This window comes from Ipomoea nil, unplaced genomic scaffold (assembly GCF_001879475.1).
Source record: "Ipomoea nil cultivar Tokyo-kokei standard unplaced genomic scaffold, Asagao_1.1 scaffold1303, whole genome shotgun sequence".
NCBI lineage: Eukaryota > Viridiplantae > Streptophyta > Magnoliopsida > Solanales > Convolvulaceae > Ipomoea > Ipomoea nil.
Window position 1 is genome coordinate 299859 of NW_017617731.1, and position 16260 is coordinate 316118.

Below are 16260 nucleotides of genomic sequence, written 5' to 3' on the forward strand. Positions count from 1 at the left end.
TATTCAAATCACACAACAAATTGAAGTGAGAACTATCTCGCAATGTCCTTGTTTGACAATCAGCAGTTAGCGGTTAGCGTGAGTTGATTTGACCAACGAATTATATCAACAGTTGGTAAAAAGATATTTGAAAAATTAGCTGTTTAGATTAACATGTAAAATGACATAAGGGTATAATAATAATAATAATAATAATAATAATAATAATAATAATAATAATAATAATAATAATAATAATAATAATAATAATAATTAAAAAAATAATAATAATAACAACAACAACAACAACAACAACAACAACAACAACAACAACAATAATAATAATAATAATTGTTTTAAAAAATAAAAAATATATATATATAATTAAGCCAATCATATTAACTACTTGGGGGATTTATTGATAAAAAACAGTATTCAAATCACACAACAATTTGAGGTAGGAAACTACCTCGCAATGTCCTTGTTTCGCAATCAGCATTTAACTCTTCAATATTATTATATATTTAATATTTTATGTCCTAATTTTTATTTGCTCTCCCTTTATGTCCCGTATTTGGTTTCAACCATACCTGTACAATTATTTTATTGACAATTATAATCAATCTTGACTATATTATCTTGCATTTGTAAACTTAGAATTACCTATTTAAATACGTAAATTCAACATAAAATTATCTATGCATGAACAATTCCAATATAATCTTGCCTTGATATATACTTTAAAGTACTTATTTAAACAAAATAAATTGGGCATTATCCCAATCGCGCAATGCGCGTAAAAAACTAGTATACTAATAAGAGCCCAAGAGAGCTAGGCCTATAATGGGTAGAAAAAATTGGCGGTCACAGATTTTAATTAAATGTATGGCTCAGATTAATTAAAAGATTGATCAGATTTAAATTTTACACTAAAATTTCCTAAAATACCCACACACCGTTACTAATTCCGTTAAAATTTTAAGAATTGCCGTTAGTTCACCGTTAACTTACTCATTGATTTCAATAAAAAAAAAGGTCTTAGGTTCGAACCTCATCCCAATCAAAGTTGGCATAATTAGTACTATATTTTACTCTTATTAAATTATATAAATAATAATTTAGTAGTTACACCGAAAAATAATACATATGCATTTCTTTAATTTAGAATTATGTGTCCACAATGTCTTTATTCAAAAAAAAAAATTATTCATTATCAATAAATTAAATAAGAGAAATAATTTTATTAGTTATATTGTCTTAATTTTTCTTCAATATAAAAATTCTTTATATTCAAATTTATTAATTGATTATATTCGCTACATTATCCTTACAATGTCTTTATTTAGTGAAAAAAAATTATTAATTATCAATAAATTAATTAAAAGAAATATTTTCATTAGTTATATTTTCTTTATTTTTCTCAAATGTAAAAATTTTTACATTCAAATACATCAATTGATTATATTCACTACATTATCTATTATCTTTTTTTGTGCACTATTTTTCTAATTAAATATCAAAGTTATAATACAAAACAATGTTATATATTTATTTACCAAGTATTTTATTAATACCATGAAAAAATTAAAAAAATATAATTAATAAAGCCAACCATATTAACTACTTTGAGAGATTTTGTGACAAAGAGAGTATTCAAATCACACAACAAACTGAAGTGAGAACTACCTCGCAATGTCCTTGTTTGACAATCAGCAGTTAGCGGTTAGCGTTAGCGGATTATACTAGCGGATTTGACCAGCGAATTTATTTAATTATTAACATTAGGTAGAAAAAATGACCGCCGAATTATTAAATCAAATGAATGGTTCATATTGTTCAGGTTTTAATTTTTTTCTTTTAAGATTTTATAATTTATCCTTAATTATATGATTATCCATTTAACTTTTCCGTTAATTCACCGTTAGTCTAATTCTAATATTAAAGTCTAATATAGAATTATAACTACACCATTAATCTAATTCTAATATTAAAGCTAAGTCTTAATAGAACTTAACCACAAATCCTAATGTCGGAATCTCCTCAAACAATATTAGTATATATTTAATATTTTATGCCCTAATTTTTATTTGTTTTCCTTTATGTCCCGTATTTAGTTTCAACCATACCTATACAATTATTTTATTGACAATTATAATCAATCTTGACTATATTATCTTGCATTTGTAAACTTAGAATTACCTATTTAACTCGCACGGGCTTAGCTCAATGGTTTAGTGGGTAGTATTTGGGAGAAGAGACCAAGGTTTGAACCTCGACAGCGGCAGTGCGGGAATTATGTCTAAAGTGGGCAGATTCCTTGTGCGTATCAGCATTTGTCCCTGTCTGCTAAACCATTGAGTCACCGTGATTTACAACTTCCTACAATGCTCTGTCGGGTCGGAGATTTACAACTTTCTACAATGCTCTGTCGGGTCGGAGTGTGGGGGGCTCTTGGGGTTGGGGACTCAACCTTTGGGAGAAGAATTACCTATTTAAATACGCAAATTCAACCTTCAATTATCTATGCATGAACAATTTCAATATAATCATACCTTAATATACTTTAAAGTACTTATTTAAAAAAAAAAATGCATTGGGCATTATCCCAATCGCACAATGCGCGTAAAAAACTAGTATAAAAATAAGGGTCAAATAGGTAATCGAATTACACACTAAACTGCAATTAGGTCATCGAACTCAAAAAAGCTACAATCAGATCTTTGAACAGTGCAAATTCAAACAGTTAAACTTAAAGTGATTTGTTGGGCGGGTAATTAGATGACGTGGCGATTACCAAATTAATTTTTATTTATTTTAAAAAATATTTTAATAATTTTTAAAACAAAACACTTTTTAAAAAAATAAAAATGAAAAACCTGCCGACCACCCCTTCCCCCTCCTTTGTCTCTGCCAAAGATTAATGACATGTCTTCGTCTCTGGTCAGAGACAAAAAGTCTCTCTTCATCTCCAGGTTGGAGACAAACACCATTTCTTTGTATCCCGACCGGAGACGGAAGAGGGGGTGGCCCGTGGCCGGCATGTTTTTTTTTTAAAAAATATTTATTTAAAAATTTTAAAATATTTTTTTTAAAAATAATTTGGCAATCACCATCTAATTATCCGAACAACAAATCACTTTTAAGTTTAATTGCTTGAAATTGCGTTGGTAGGGACTAGGGACCTGATTATAACTTTTTGAGTACGTGATCTAATTGCAATTTGGTGTGTAGTTTGATGACCTATTTAACTATTATTTCTTTAGTTTTCATATATTTTATTATGTAGTCAACATATTTTCATTAACACAAAATAGATTTTATATTTTGTAGATTGGACCAAATTGTGTATAAATACTGTCAAAAGATGAAAAAGAAAATGTAAATAAGTTATGGCATCTAAAATAAGACGACCACACCCTATTCGACAGCCAATTATTTATTTGTCTCATGTTTCTTTCATGATTTTTTTTTTTTTTTTTGTAAATAATAAGGTCAATTTTTAATTGGTAAATCTTATTCTGTGTAATAACATGCACATTTAGTTACGAGTTGTTACGTTAATATTATCGCACATTTAGGTACGAGTTAATATGTTGGTAGTTTTGAATATGATTAGTTTGATATAAGGAAACTAATTCAATTGTTAGTCACGAGGCATTGCATAACATGTGCTAAATTGGAAATTCAATAATAAAGTTGAATAAATATTTTGATAAATGGCTCACCCTATGGAGGCTTAAAATCCCCAAATGAAAAACCTTCCTATGGAGAGTTATAAGTGATATTCTTCTCATTATAAAAAAACTTGCTTATAACGAGGGTAGAGGTTAATCCTATTTGTGCCATGTGTGGAGTTCTTCATGAGGATACTATGCACTCATTGGTTACGTGTGACTATGCAAGTTCCATTTGGAATCAATCCAACCATCCCATCCCCAATATTGTAACAAATGTTTTTCATGATTGGTTTAGTGAGCTCTTGAATATTCTAGACACTAATGGAGTTATGTACGCACCTGCAATTCTTTATCATATTTGGAGACCAAGAAATGGTGCGGTTTGGGATGCTTATCTTCCGATGCCGAGGAAACTCCTAGCCTCCGCTACGGCCACCATGCACGCTTGGCGCAAGGTACACAAGCCTGCCGTCTCACTGCTGCCAGCCGAGACTGCCGTGACTTCCGACGTCGTTGTTGCTGCTTTGCCCCCAGAACCACCGCCGGCTGCTACAAACAATTCTGCCCAACTGCCAAGGATCTGCCGTGTAGATGCCGGCTATCATCATGCGTCCAACATGGCCGTAATGGGGGCGGTTCTTCTAGATGGAAGGGGTCGATATATTTCGACATACAGTACTACGCTTCCAAATTGTTTCTCTCCACTAATGGCCGAAGCATTTGCGTGCAACGAAGTCTTGTCTTGGCTAAGGAATCGTGGAAAACGGTCTATAGAGCTCTACATGGATTGTCAGACGCTTCAGGATTATCTATCTTCCACGGCTGCACCGGTTCGTTCATATATTGGTTATGCTATTGATGGTTGCAGATCTTCTATGTCATCTTTTGATTTCTGTTCAGTAAAATTTATTCCTAGATCGGATAACATTTTAGCTTCTACTACTTTCGATCAGACTATTGCTATGTACTGGGACTCTGTCCCTCCTAACTCTATTTCAGAGTATCTCTAATATACCATGATGGTTCCTTTCCAAAAAAAAAAAAGTTGAATAAATATTTTAAATTGCTTAAGTTGCATCGCTATTTTAATTTTTGAATTGATATTGTATTATTAATTTTCAAATGTTACACTTGTGTGAGACCGTCTCATAGATTAACGAGTCGGTCGGGTTGAGTAAAATATGTAAATGTAATATTTATGGTAGCAAATTTAATACTAAATCATGAATAAAATGTTTGTTATTTATAAAGGAAAAACATAATACTTTTGTATTTTGTCATAAAAGTATTACTTTTTTTTAGCAAAAGTATTATATTTTCTCTTATGTGTAATGTTGCAATTATAAATGAAAATGTACTCCAATAAAAGTAAATTAAAACTACATTAAAAGTACTATTAAACACAAAAAATCAAATTTAAAAATCATAAGAAATGCTAATGGATATAAACAAAGAAGAAAGAGTTGGTTTGACCAATGAAAAGTAAGTAGGACAGATAAAATGAAATAGAGAGAGTATGTATTATTCCATTGCTATAGAGGCTCAGGTTGGGGAGGCTACATAAAAAATAAAAAAAAATAAAAAAATAAAAGGTTGGGGAGGCTATGCTCCAGAGGCGCAGATTGCAATTGAAGAAGACAAGGGACTCCAACTGTGAATTATGAATTTTTTCCAAAATAAAAATATAACGAGTTAACGTACTTTGTATAATGAAATTGAAATGTCCCCGTATTTAAGGTCATTTAAACATGTTTGTTGATGGCAGACAAAAGATGATCATACCACAATAATACTAGGACCAACATGAGATACTATAAATAAAAAAAAAAAATCATAAATAGAATAACACCTAGTAATTTTAGAAAACAAATGGAATTAAGTCTCTTAAAAAATTTAAATAAAAATGTGCCATAAGGTGCAAAGATTTAAATAATAATTTGTATACCAATAAACCTCATGTTTAGATCAAATTGATTGATATATATATATGTAAAGACAAATAAAAAATAAATAAAATGTTGATGAAAAAGATAATAATGGAAGGTTTTTTCACAAGGAAAAGAGGAGACTTGTACGCTTGTACGAAACCGGAAACCCACAATCCCACTGTCCCGCGATTCTCTCCCTCACGTCCCTATATTTCAGTTGCTTTTCGGATTCTCTCGACATTTTCGACGAGAAAACACCGCCCAAATCCATCCTCATAGCCGCAAACAATGGTTAATACGGCTAATAATCCCACAAACACCTACCCAAAAGCTAGCGTTCCCTCTCCCCCTCCCCCTCCCTATACTCTCTCTTTCAAACACACTGCCGAAACACACGCCTCCGCCGCCGGCGGAGGCGGCGGAGCGTGCGCGGTTTGCAAGCACCAGAGGAGGAAATGTCCTCCAGATTGTCCTCTTGCCCCTCATTTCCCAGCTTATAAGCAGCGAGACTTTCTGAACGTACACAAACTCTTCGGCGTGAGAAACTTGACCCGAGCTCTCGCCGCCATCGATAAACGGAAATCGCACGATTTCATGGTGTCCGTGATCTACGAAGCGAACGCCCGGGCGGCGGATCCGGTCGGCGGCTGCTTAGGTTTGATCCACAATCTCAACCAGCAGTTGAAGTATAGCACGGTGGAGTTGGATATCGTAAACCAACAACTCGCCTTCTACCGTTCCAGACAAATGGCTGCGGCGGCCTTCGATCCATCGAGTCAACTCGGATCCAGTAGCAATACTCCAGATTTCGTTAGAAATGATAAACAACACATCACCGATCATCGATTTCATAGATTTCCGGAGAAACAACAATTTGATAATGGAGAAGTTTCATTTGCAGGATCATCAGTAAAATTGAGGTTTGTTATGAACTTTTTGCCTGATTGATTACATTTTGAGATTGAAATATCTGTATTACTGTATTAGATTTAGTGTTAAATTGTGCCTTGGATGACAATTTATAGGTAAAGATATTGTTTGTTTATATGAGAGTGTCAACAATGCATGAAAGGAATTTTGTTAGGCATGTTAGAATTAGGCTATGACCATATCAGAGTGAAAGGTATGGTTCTATGTGGAAATGACCATATTTGAATATGGTAATAAATTAGCTTTGATTAGCCTTCAATTGGTTAGTAATAGTTTTAGGCCACATTTTCAAAATTCCTTAGAAGCTGACTCATTTAATACATTCATCAGTTATGACAAAAAAATTCCATGTTTAATTTCATTTAACCCACCAACATTTCACCCTAATGTAAACTTCCTTTTCTGCCTCTTGGTTAGAGAATATATTATTTTGGACACATTCTTTCCAAAAGGTTGAACCCCAACCCTAAGGTCCCCCACACCCCGGCCCGACAGAGCATCTGGGAGGATGTAAATCATGGTAACTCAATAGAACATGAACCCACCTCTATAAGTAATAAAACATGTATTCCCACTTTCTATTCCACTTTTTTACTCTTTGCTGAGGTGTCATTCTTTGATTAATTTAGATAACAAAGTGGGCTATGTTTTTATTCATTCATTTTTATACTCCATGGGAGTACATATATCATTTTCCATTTACTATTTAGAATTCTTTTTCTATTTAAAAGTTATTATTGTATTATGTTGAAACATTATTTATGGTTTATGAGGGTTGGATATGATATGATTTGTTATGTATGCAGTGATGGGATTGGGTTGATAGACAACTCAATCAAGGCAAAGGAAGAGGGGGAGGAGGATTTGAAGAATGCAGCATCCAAGTTTTCACTTAGAAAGTGAGATATATTATATATATAATCGTATAAGACTGTATTTTTTATGTTAATACACTTCACCCTACATTTCACTCAAAGATATAGAGGTTCTATGTGTGTCATGTTTTTAGAGTATGTACAACTACTAATTTTATATATTAAACTAGGCTAGCTAGTAGCTAGACTGGATATAATTACGTAAATTAAATGACATGTTTTATTTTTAGTTTTTTTTTTTTTTAATTTAATATTCATTGTGTGTTTGTATGGAAAAAAAATCATGTAAAAAAATAAAAATGAATCCCAATCATCAATCGGAAAAAAGCAAATGGATGATAAACGTAGTAAGCGGTGGCATTGATCATGGAAAATATATAAAGTGTAATTGAAATATGTTTATGAGAATGTGATGAAATGAGGAGAGTAAGACTGAATTAATAGAATAATACCTCATTTAAATTAGATAACGGGTTTTTAATTATGGGTGATTGTTTGGAACTGGATCCACTATAATCTGGGTATATAAAGTACACAAATTATTGTGTGGACCATTATCCGCAGTTCAAAGTTGCCAAATTGAAAGTACACACGTCACATTAATTTATTGATGAGTATTCCAAGTATTGTTATGTATATTTTTTATATTCTAAGGATGAAATCAGTGAGTCATTTGATCAAAACGTAATTTTTTTTTGAATATGTTGCTATTGTTCAATTATTAGAAATTAGAAAAATAAGATTTACCAATTTAGATGGATTTTTTACTTCTAGAAAATTGTTAAGACAAGGAATTTTGATTAAATTTTTGGCTCTAACAGGGCGTTTGGTTGGAGGAATTTTAAATTCCCTTCCCACTTAATTCCCACCTAATTCCAAAGACTATTAAATTCCGTAGTTTGGTTGGAGGGAATTGCAATTCCATGGAATTGCAATTCCCCCATTTTCATGGAATTAAAATCCCATGTCCCCCCTGGTATTTTAATTCCTGGGAAAAAAATATAGTGATGAGTCAAAATTACCCCTTCATTTTTTAACCTAAAATTAATGTCTAACAACAATAATGGACATTTTTTACTTTATACTACTTATTGCCTTTCAATTCCCATGTATACCAAACATTGGAATTGAAATTCCCAGTAATTTTATTCCTGTCAACCAAACACTGGAATTTAAATTCCCACTTTATTCCCATTAATTCAACTCCCATGGAATTACAATTCATTTCCCACATAATTCCCTCCCTCCAACCAAACGCCCTGTAAGTGTTTTCAAATAGTTACTTTTTAAAAGAGGTTTCAAAACAGGAAAATTAGTTAGAATAGCTCTTGTTTTAAAAGAGTAGTTTTAGCAAGAAAAGTTATTTATCTAAAAGAGATATCTAAATAGAAGAGTCATTAATACAGACTTTTACGGTATATAGAACCTTTAGAAAAGACGAAACAAATTAAATTAAAAGATTAATTACATGCAATCATGGAAGAATTTATCCATGTAAAATAAAGAAGAATGGAGTATAATGACAAAGAGAATGTCTTCTGAAAAGCAAATAAAAACACCAAAAAAGAATAGCTGGGCTCAGTTATTAAAGCAAATAAAGGAGTTTATCGCACTTTTGATCCCACGATTATAATAACATTATTAGAATTGATTTATGACTTTTAAATCTTGCAATTTCAGTTAGGGATAGCAATGTATCCCGTTCTCGCTAGGGATCCCCGTCTCTGTAGGGAATGAGGACAGGGACGAAGAAAAAATTCAGGGATCGAGGACGGGAAATTTTTAAAATTCTTCGACGGAGACGAGAACACCCTTTCCCGACGGAGACGAAAATAATTATTATAATTAAAATAAATAAATAAATAAACAAGTTTTATATATATTACATAATGCAACTGTACAGTAGTAATACATACATATGTGCAAAGGCCCTGGGCAGACTTGCCCAGGGCCAGGGCCAGCCCTGACTTAATGGTATATGTTGCACTGTCCGTACAAGAAGACCTGTTCTCACAGATCTTCTTGTACGGGTAGTGCAACATATACCATTAAGACATTAGGTATGCATAAATCCACCATACAGTATTCGAGAATACACCAGAATGAAATGCCAAAAAATGCACCACACAAAAAAACAAAAAATACACTACACATAATGATGTATTTTCGAACACTGTGTAGTGCATTTATGCATACCTAATGGTGTATGCCGCACTGACCGCACGGGAAGACTTATTCTCAGTTGACTAAAAGTTGATCGGGGACGGGAAATTCCCGTTCCCGCCAAATTCCTCGCGGGGACGGGGATGGGGACTATTTTCAATTTCCCGTCGAGGATGGGACATGGACGGGGATAGGGACTATAGTCCTCGCCCCCGCCCCGCCCCGTTGCCATCCCTAATTTCGGTCCACGACTATTTTTTTTTTGGGTTGTAAAAAAGGTCCTTCCGACATATTTTTCGTCAATTTTTCAGCCCAAATTTGTCGGAAATAGTTTTTACTCCGTTGAGAAATTAACGGAAAATCGGCCATAATGATCATTTTTGTAAAAAAAAAAAACAATAATCATAGATTGAGATTGCAAAATTTGAAAGTCGTGAATCAATCCTAATAATGCCATTATAATCGTAAGACCAAAAGTGCGATAAACTCGCAAATAAGGTATATACTGACTAATGGGAAGAAAGGGCAGTAATGGTGAGGTTTTTTTAAATAAAGCCTCAAAATGCATTGAAAAGATGGAGGAAAACGTGTACAATAACAAACATACTACAGGGATTTGAAATATCTAGGCACCAATTAGCGTTGGTCGGCCGCCTATCGTATCATTATAATTGGTGGTTTAGGCGGCTGGTAATAGTTAGACTGTGGAACCGTGTTCACCATGTGTATGGTGAACACGAGATATATTCATAATTTCTAAGCTGTAGATTCATAATTTCTATACTGTAGAGTGTAGATTCATAACATCTATCCTGTAGATTCATAACTTCTATACCGTAAATTCATAATATAGTTATGTGATTTGTGAATACAGAGTTCAACAATTGGGATATATGAACATCAATTCATAATTGCTATACTGTAGATTCATAATTTCTATACTGTAGATTCATAATTTCTTTACTGTAGATTCATAATATTTGTACTGCGAAGACGAAATAATGCGATTGCGAAGAGAGAAACGTCGTTAACAACAAATGAAAAACAAAATTATAAATCTACAGCATAAAAATTATGGATCTACCCCTATGTTCACTATGCGCATGGTGAACACTTTTCCACAGCATAATTTGCGGGCGGCTGGCCGGCTAACCGTCACCTAGGGTGCATAGGCACTAACCACCTAGACTTTCTAGGCGCCTCCTAGGCACCGACTAGGCCGCCTAGGCTTCCCTCTAAAATTGTTATTGCACCAGTTAATCCAACATTTCTGCCACAGGTCATAGTTATGCATTCTCGAAATATTTACTTTTATGAAATATTTGATATTTTTGCATTGATATGCGCCAGAATACCGAATGATATTTTGATAAATTCTGAAACACTAATTTAAAAATATACATTAACCACCAGACTATTCGTGCAACAAGCGCGTAGTAACTAGTGAATTCTATAACTATATCATAATTCCTACATTTTTAACAATTCAATTCTTAAACTATATCTCAAATTCTCAATAAAAAAAATTCCAAATTCACACTCACTGCTAAGTGCTACACCTCACATGGATTTAAGATGGAACAAATTGAAGCCTTCACAATCTAAAATTCTAAATACCATAGATTTCAGTCGAAAAATCAAGAATGGGTGCCTTCACGATGTAGAATCAGTGAATAAATTCAATGAAGAGACATACCTAGATTCGCATTCGCAGGGGAGGGCGGGAGGCGTCGTCGACATCTAGCTTCGTCGTCGGTTGTCGTCTTCTTTGCAGATTCGCAGGGGAGGGCAGCGTTGTTGTCGACTTGTCAGCCATGGGCTTGGCTTCGTCGTTGACCGTTGGATTTGGTTGAGTTTGGAAGAGCGACATATCATATAATAGGGAAATTAATTAGGGATTTAAGAATTTAGATGTTAGGCATTATAGATTTGAGGTTTGAATTTTAATTTCTAATTATATTGTTAAAGGGTTAGTTCTATCTCGATAGAGTTAACTCGTCGAACAGGAAGGAGAAGAAGAGACCTATGGAAGGACCTTTTTACCCCTTAACTTAATGTCTATCCAACGCCATGCATGTTCATGAAAGGATTAATGGTGGAACAATTTCGATAGTCAAGAGTTTATTTCGTCTAAATTAAAAGACGAGGACCAAATTTACAAATCACAATAATTAGAGGACTATTGCTTGAATTAACTCTTAACAACTCGTTTGGTTCGCTAGAAAATATTTGAAGGGAAATGGAAATGAAATTCCATGGAAAGTAAATTCCAAGAAAATAGATTCCATTGTTTGGTTGGTGGAGAAGAAATTACTGGAAATATGAATTTCATTGTTTGGTTGAGTTTGAAATTTGTAAGGAATAATAAGTATAATGACAAATATAACCCTACACAATAATAATAATAATAAGAGTAATTAATAAAGAATGGTAATAGTACCATAGAAAACAAAATACCTAGGATGAGCTAGAAATTAATTTTTCTCATTCTTAAAGAAAATTTTTTTCAATGAAAAATGTTTTCCATCCCACCAAACAACATAAAACATTATTTTTCCTTCACTTATAAAACATTTTCCATCCAACCAAACACCCCCTAAATATATTTATATAAAAAAACGAAAATTACAAAGATGAGTTGTTCTTGAGCATTCTCCAATGGGTTCAAAATTGAAGAAAGGGATCAGGGGCAGATGTGCAATTTGCTTCATATCTTGGGAATATCCTCCCTACTTCATTTGATCCTTTCCCAGTTTCCCTCAAGAACGAAATAGGGAAGTCGTGGGCTCCCCGCTCCCATCTCTTCCACTCTCTCTCTCACTGAAACGAAGCACACTCTCCAGTCTCCACTGAGGAGCCTTTGAATCTCTCTCTGCACTTTCTTCACAAGGTATAATCCCTTGGTTCTTACTTCCTCAAGATTCTTGCTTTCGTTTCTGTTTCCTTTATTGCTTTCAAGCTTCAAATTAGCTTCTATGTTGAACTGGGTATTTTAATTTTACTTTGTTTTAGTATTCCATTTTCTAAGTAGTGGAATTAAGGTACAAATGTCTTATAAATATGATCTTGAGAGCCGAAATACCAGATAAATGATTGTTTTTGTACTATTAAAGTTTGTATCTTTGTGTATTATCTAGTTTTTGAATGTTGATTGGGGGTTTTGTTGAGGTTAGAACTATTATTTAGAGTATATAAATAAACCTAAGAAAATGAAGCTTGATGGGTTGTGATGACCTAATTGCTTTCAAATTATGTTCTGATGCCAATTTTTTTTTTTTTTTTTTTTAATTTAAATAATCTTGGTGGACTACTGATGCTAGTATTGTTAAGAGAATATAGGATTCTAGTTTCAGAGAAAAATATGCAATTTGCAGTCCTTCATTTTTTGATGTTGATTGAAGCTTGAGTTCATATTTCTAATCCTGGGAATTTGATGGCGAACTTTATTTGCAAATTGGTCACGTAATACTTTAACCGATGGTTGAATATATTTTGATTTTACTGAAACTTAGATAGCAAAGCAATTTTCACAGACACTGTCGTAATTCTTGTATTTTCGAGGGCCCGTGCCCTTTGTGCCTCTGGTGACAACAACAATGACTCTATGGACACTAATCTAACTGCTCCTTTATATCTGCAGGGTTTGAATATTCGGGGTAACCGGCAGTTGTCATGGCGCATTTGCTCTCTACTTCTTGTTTGGATATTTATGTTAACCACAAGCTTCATTGCAAGCCCTTTAACAGAGGCTCAGTTCTTATGCCTAAATCCGTTCGACTGAAAATTTCAAGCTCACCAAAAGAGATTGTCTTGCGAGGGAAACAGTCAAACAGGTACACCATCCGTGCTAAGGCTGTTTCCTTGGGCCAAGAAAGCAAAACCGACCAAACTACGGGTGATGCCGCCTCGAGGAGAAAGAAAGTCATGGTCATTGGCGGTGATGGCTATTGTGGCTGGGCTACTGCTCTCCACCTGTCCAACAAAAATTACGAAGTTGCCATTGTTGACAACCTCGTTCGTCGCCTTTTTGACCACCAGCTTGGTCTCGACTCTCTCACGCCCATTTCGTCCATCCACAACCGCGTAAGGCGCTGGAAATCTCTCACCGGAAAGGACATTCAACTCTTTGTTGGCGACATTTGTGATTTCGAGTTCTTGGCGGAAGCCTTCATGTCGTTTGAACCCGATGCTGTTGTCCACTTCGGAGAACAAAGGTCTGCTCCTTATTCAATGATCGATAGGTCCCGAGCTGTATTCACTCAGCATAATAATGTGATAGGGACACTTAATGTTCTGTTTGCGATAAAGGAGTTTAGAGAAGATTGCCATCTGGTGAAACTCGGGACAATGGGAGAATACGGTACCCCAAACATAGACATTGAGGAGGGTTATATAACAATTACACACAATGGAAGAACGGATACTCTGCCCTACCCCAAACAAGCGAGTTCCTTCTATCATTTGAGCAAGGTCCATGATTCCCATAACATCGCATTTACTTGCAAGGCATGGGGGATCAGAGCCACTGATCTGAACCAGGGAGTTGTCTATGGGGTGAGAACTGATGAAACCACAATGCACGAGGAGCTGGTTAACAGATTTGATTATGATGGAGTATTTGGGACTGCGTTGAATCGTTTCTGTGTTCAGGCAGCTGTTGGCCATCCTCTCACTGTCTACGGCAAAGGAGGGCAGGTAGGATTTTTCTATAATCCATTTTTGTTATGTTATATGCTAACCGATTATAAACTTCATTTTTTTGGATGGGAAGTCATACCATTGCCACGAGACATTTGTGAAGTGAAATAATCTTGAATTCTCGATCTTGCTGAATTTAGTTTTACCAATAAATCTTTTGAACATTAAGATAATTGGTTGAGGATTCCGTAAGTCTTAGTGAAACACAACGATATATAATATAATTGCAATTTGCTTCCCCTATTTTGGTCAGACCACGAGGTGTCCTGAGCAGGCCTTAACTGTAGGAGACACCTTTAAGCCCGTACCATATTCAGACTAATCCCTGTTCGCACCGGGCCGGCCTAATTAAGAGGCAAAGTGTTGGCCAGATTGGTTTTTCCATACAAGAGGGGGTTTGAACTTTGAACTCCCGACCTCTCTTAAGGGACGAGAGTGCACGGCCACTCACGCCATCCAAGCTGGTTATTTGCTTCCCCTATTTGTGTTTAGTATCCTATCATATATAACCTGGGGGGTGTGGTTGAGTGGAAGGGGCTCAAACGTCAAGGGATTGATTCTTGACTTTAGGTATGGAGCAGCCTTAAGTCTCCAGGTCAGCTGTCTCACCCTTAGAGGCCTATAGTTCAATGAGGGGATTAGTCACTGTGTCCAACGGTGGAAATCGTTTATTACACCCAAAAAAAAAAATCCTCCTATTATATAAGTTAGGAGGGACTAAAACTTGGGTTTCTATTACTTCATGAAGACATGACCTATTTTATTCTTTATTTCTATGCTCATGTAGTTTTGATTTTCTTTTAATTATATGCAGACCAGAGGATACCTGGATATTAGAGACACAGTGCAGTGTGTTGAGCTTGCAATTGCCAATCCAGCAAAGCGAGGAGAGTTTCGGGTTTTCAATCAATTCACGGAGCAATTTTCTGTGAACGAGCTCGCAGCCCTTGTAACCAAGGCTGGAGAGAAACTCGGGCTTGAGGTGAAAACCATATCCGTTCCCAACCCGAGAGTAGAGGCAGAGGAACATTACTACAATGCCAAACACACTAAACTTATCGAGTTGGGACTAGAACCGCACCTCCTATCGGACTCCCTTCTTGACTCGCTTTTAAACTTTGTCGTCCAATTCAAAGATCGCATCGACACAAAGCAGATAATGCCAAGTGTTTCCTGGAGAAAAATTGGGGTGAAGCCAAAGACTGTTGCAGCTTAATAAAGTTGGGAGTTTTTCACCGTTTACATTAGAAATTATATACTGTACTTTCACTGAAACTTAGATGCTTTTCAAGCATTTATGTCATCTATAGTATATATTTGTTGTATCTGGCTCCTTTAGCTGCAAAATTTTCTAGGACAATCAGGTCTTTTGGCAAACCTCTTCCTTTTTTGGGCCTTTGGTGGCCCAGTGGTCCTAGTGAATGTAGTATGTGTTATGGTTGATTTATTGTTTCAATTATCACTTCTCTAATATTGTCTGAATGATCATTTGCAAAGAGTCACATAATTGTTCTCCAGCACAGGCTGATTTCTTGTGAGTTTTTTGTTGATTATTTTGTAGATTTTGAATCCATATAGATCGAAGAAAGAAGTTTGTACTAATATTTAAAAGAGTTAATTACCGAAATGATTCATTGACTATAGCGAAATTACTAATTTGGCTAGTTAACTTTTTTTTTTTGGACCAATTAAGTCCTTCTACTTTAAAATTTTTGACCAATTTGGTCTTCCATTTGTTTTGCCGTTAGACATCCGTTAACTCGGGATCAAATTGATAATTTCGTTATAATCAATAGATTATTTTACATGTGATGACCGAAATGTCCCTTCATTATAGCAAAATGCAAAATTATCCATTTGGTCCCGAGTTAACGGATGTCTAACGGCAAAACGAACGGAGGACAACATTGGTTAAGATTTTTAAAATTGAGAACTTAATTGGTCAAGAAAAATAGTCAAGGATTAAATTGATAATTTCGCTATAGTCAATGGACCGCCTATTTAAAATAT

General features: G+C 34.7%; 2 protein-coding genes across 2 annotated transcripts; both read left to right on the forward strand.

Moving 5' to 3' along the window:
* The first annotated feature begins 5728 nt into the window (after nt 1-5728).
* LOC109185021 (LOB domain-containing protein 22-like) lies at nt 5729-7548 on the forward strand. The gene is made up of 2 exons (XM_019335020.1): nt 5729-6504; nt 7321-7548. Exons 1-2 carry the CDS (start codon nt 5873-5875, stop codon nt 7415-7417), a joined length of 729 nt encoding a protein of 242 aa, XP_019190565.1. The 5' UTR covers nt 5729-5872; the 3' UTR covers nt 7418-7548.
* Nucleotides 7549-12216: 4668 nt separating this feature from the next.
* On the forward strand, nt 12217-15730 carry LOC109185020 (UDP-sulfoquinovose synthase, chloroplastic). Its single transcript, XM_019335019.1, has 3 exons — nt 12217-12442; nt 13193-14247; nt 15065-15730. The coding sequence occupies exons 2-3, from the start codon at nt 13225-13227 to the stop codon at nt 15464-15466; spliced, it is 1425 nt and encodes a 474-aa protein (XP_019190564.1). The 5' UTR covers nt 12217-12442; nt 13193-13224; the 3' UTR covers nt 15467-15730.
* Nucleotides 15731-16260: the final 530 nt, after the last annotated feature.

What these genes read in the sequence shown, in the direction of transcription:
- LOC109185021 (XM_019335020.1), top strand. Translation starts at nt 5,873, where the DNA reads ATGGTTAATACGGCTAATAATCCCACAAACACCTACCCAAAAGCTAGC. An exon ending in GGATCATCAGTAAAATTGAG is followed by an intron (nt 6,505 to 7,320) that starts GTTTGTTATGAA and finishes TTATGTATGCAG; the next exon opens with TGATGGGATTGGGTTGATAG.
- LOC109185020 (XM_019335019.1), top strand. Translation starts at nt 13,225, where the DNA reads ATGGCGCATTTGCTCTCTACTTCTTGTTTGGATATTTATGTTAACCAC. An exon ending in TCTACGGCAAAGGAGGGCAG is followed by an intron (nt 14,248 to 15,064) that starts GTAGGATTTTTC and finishes AATTATATGCAG; the next exon opens with ACCAGAGGATACCTGGATAT.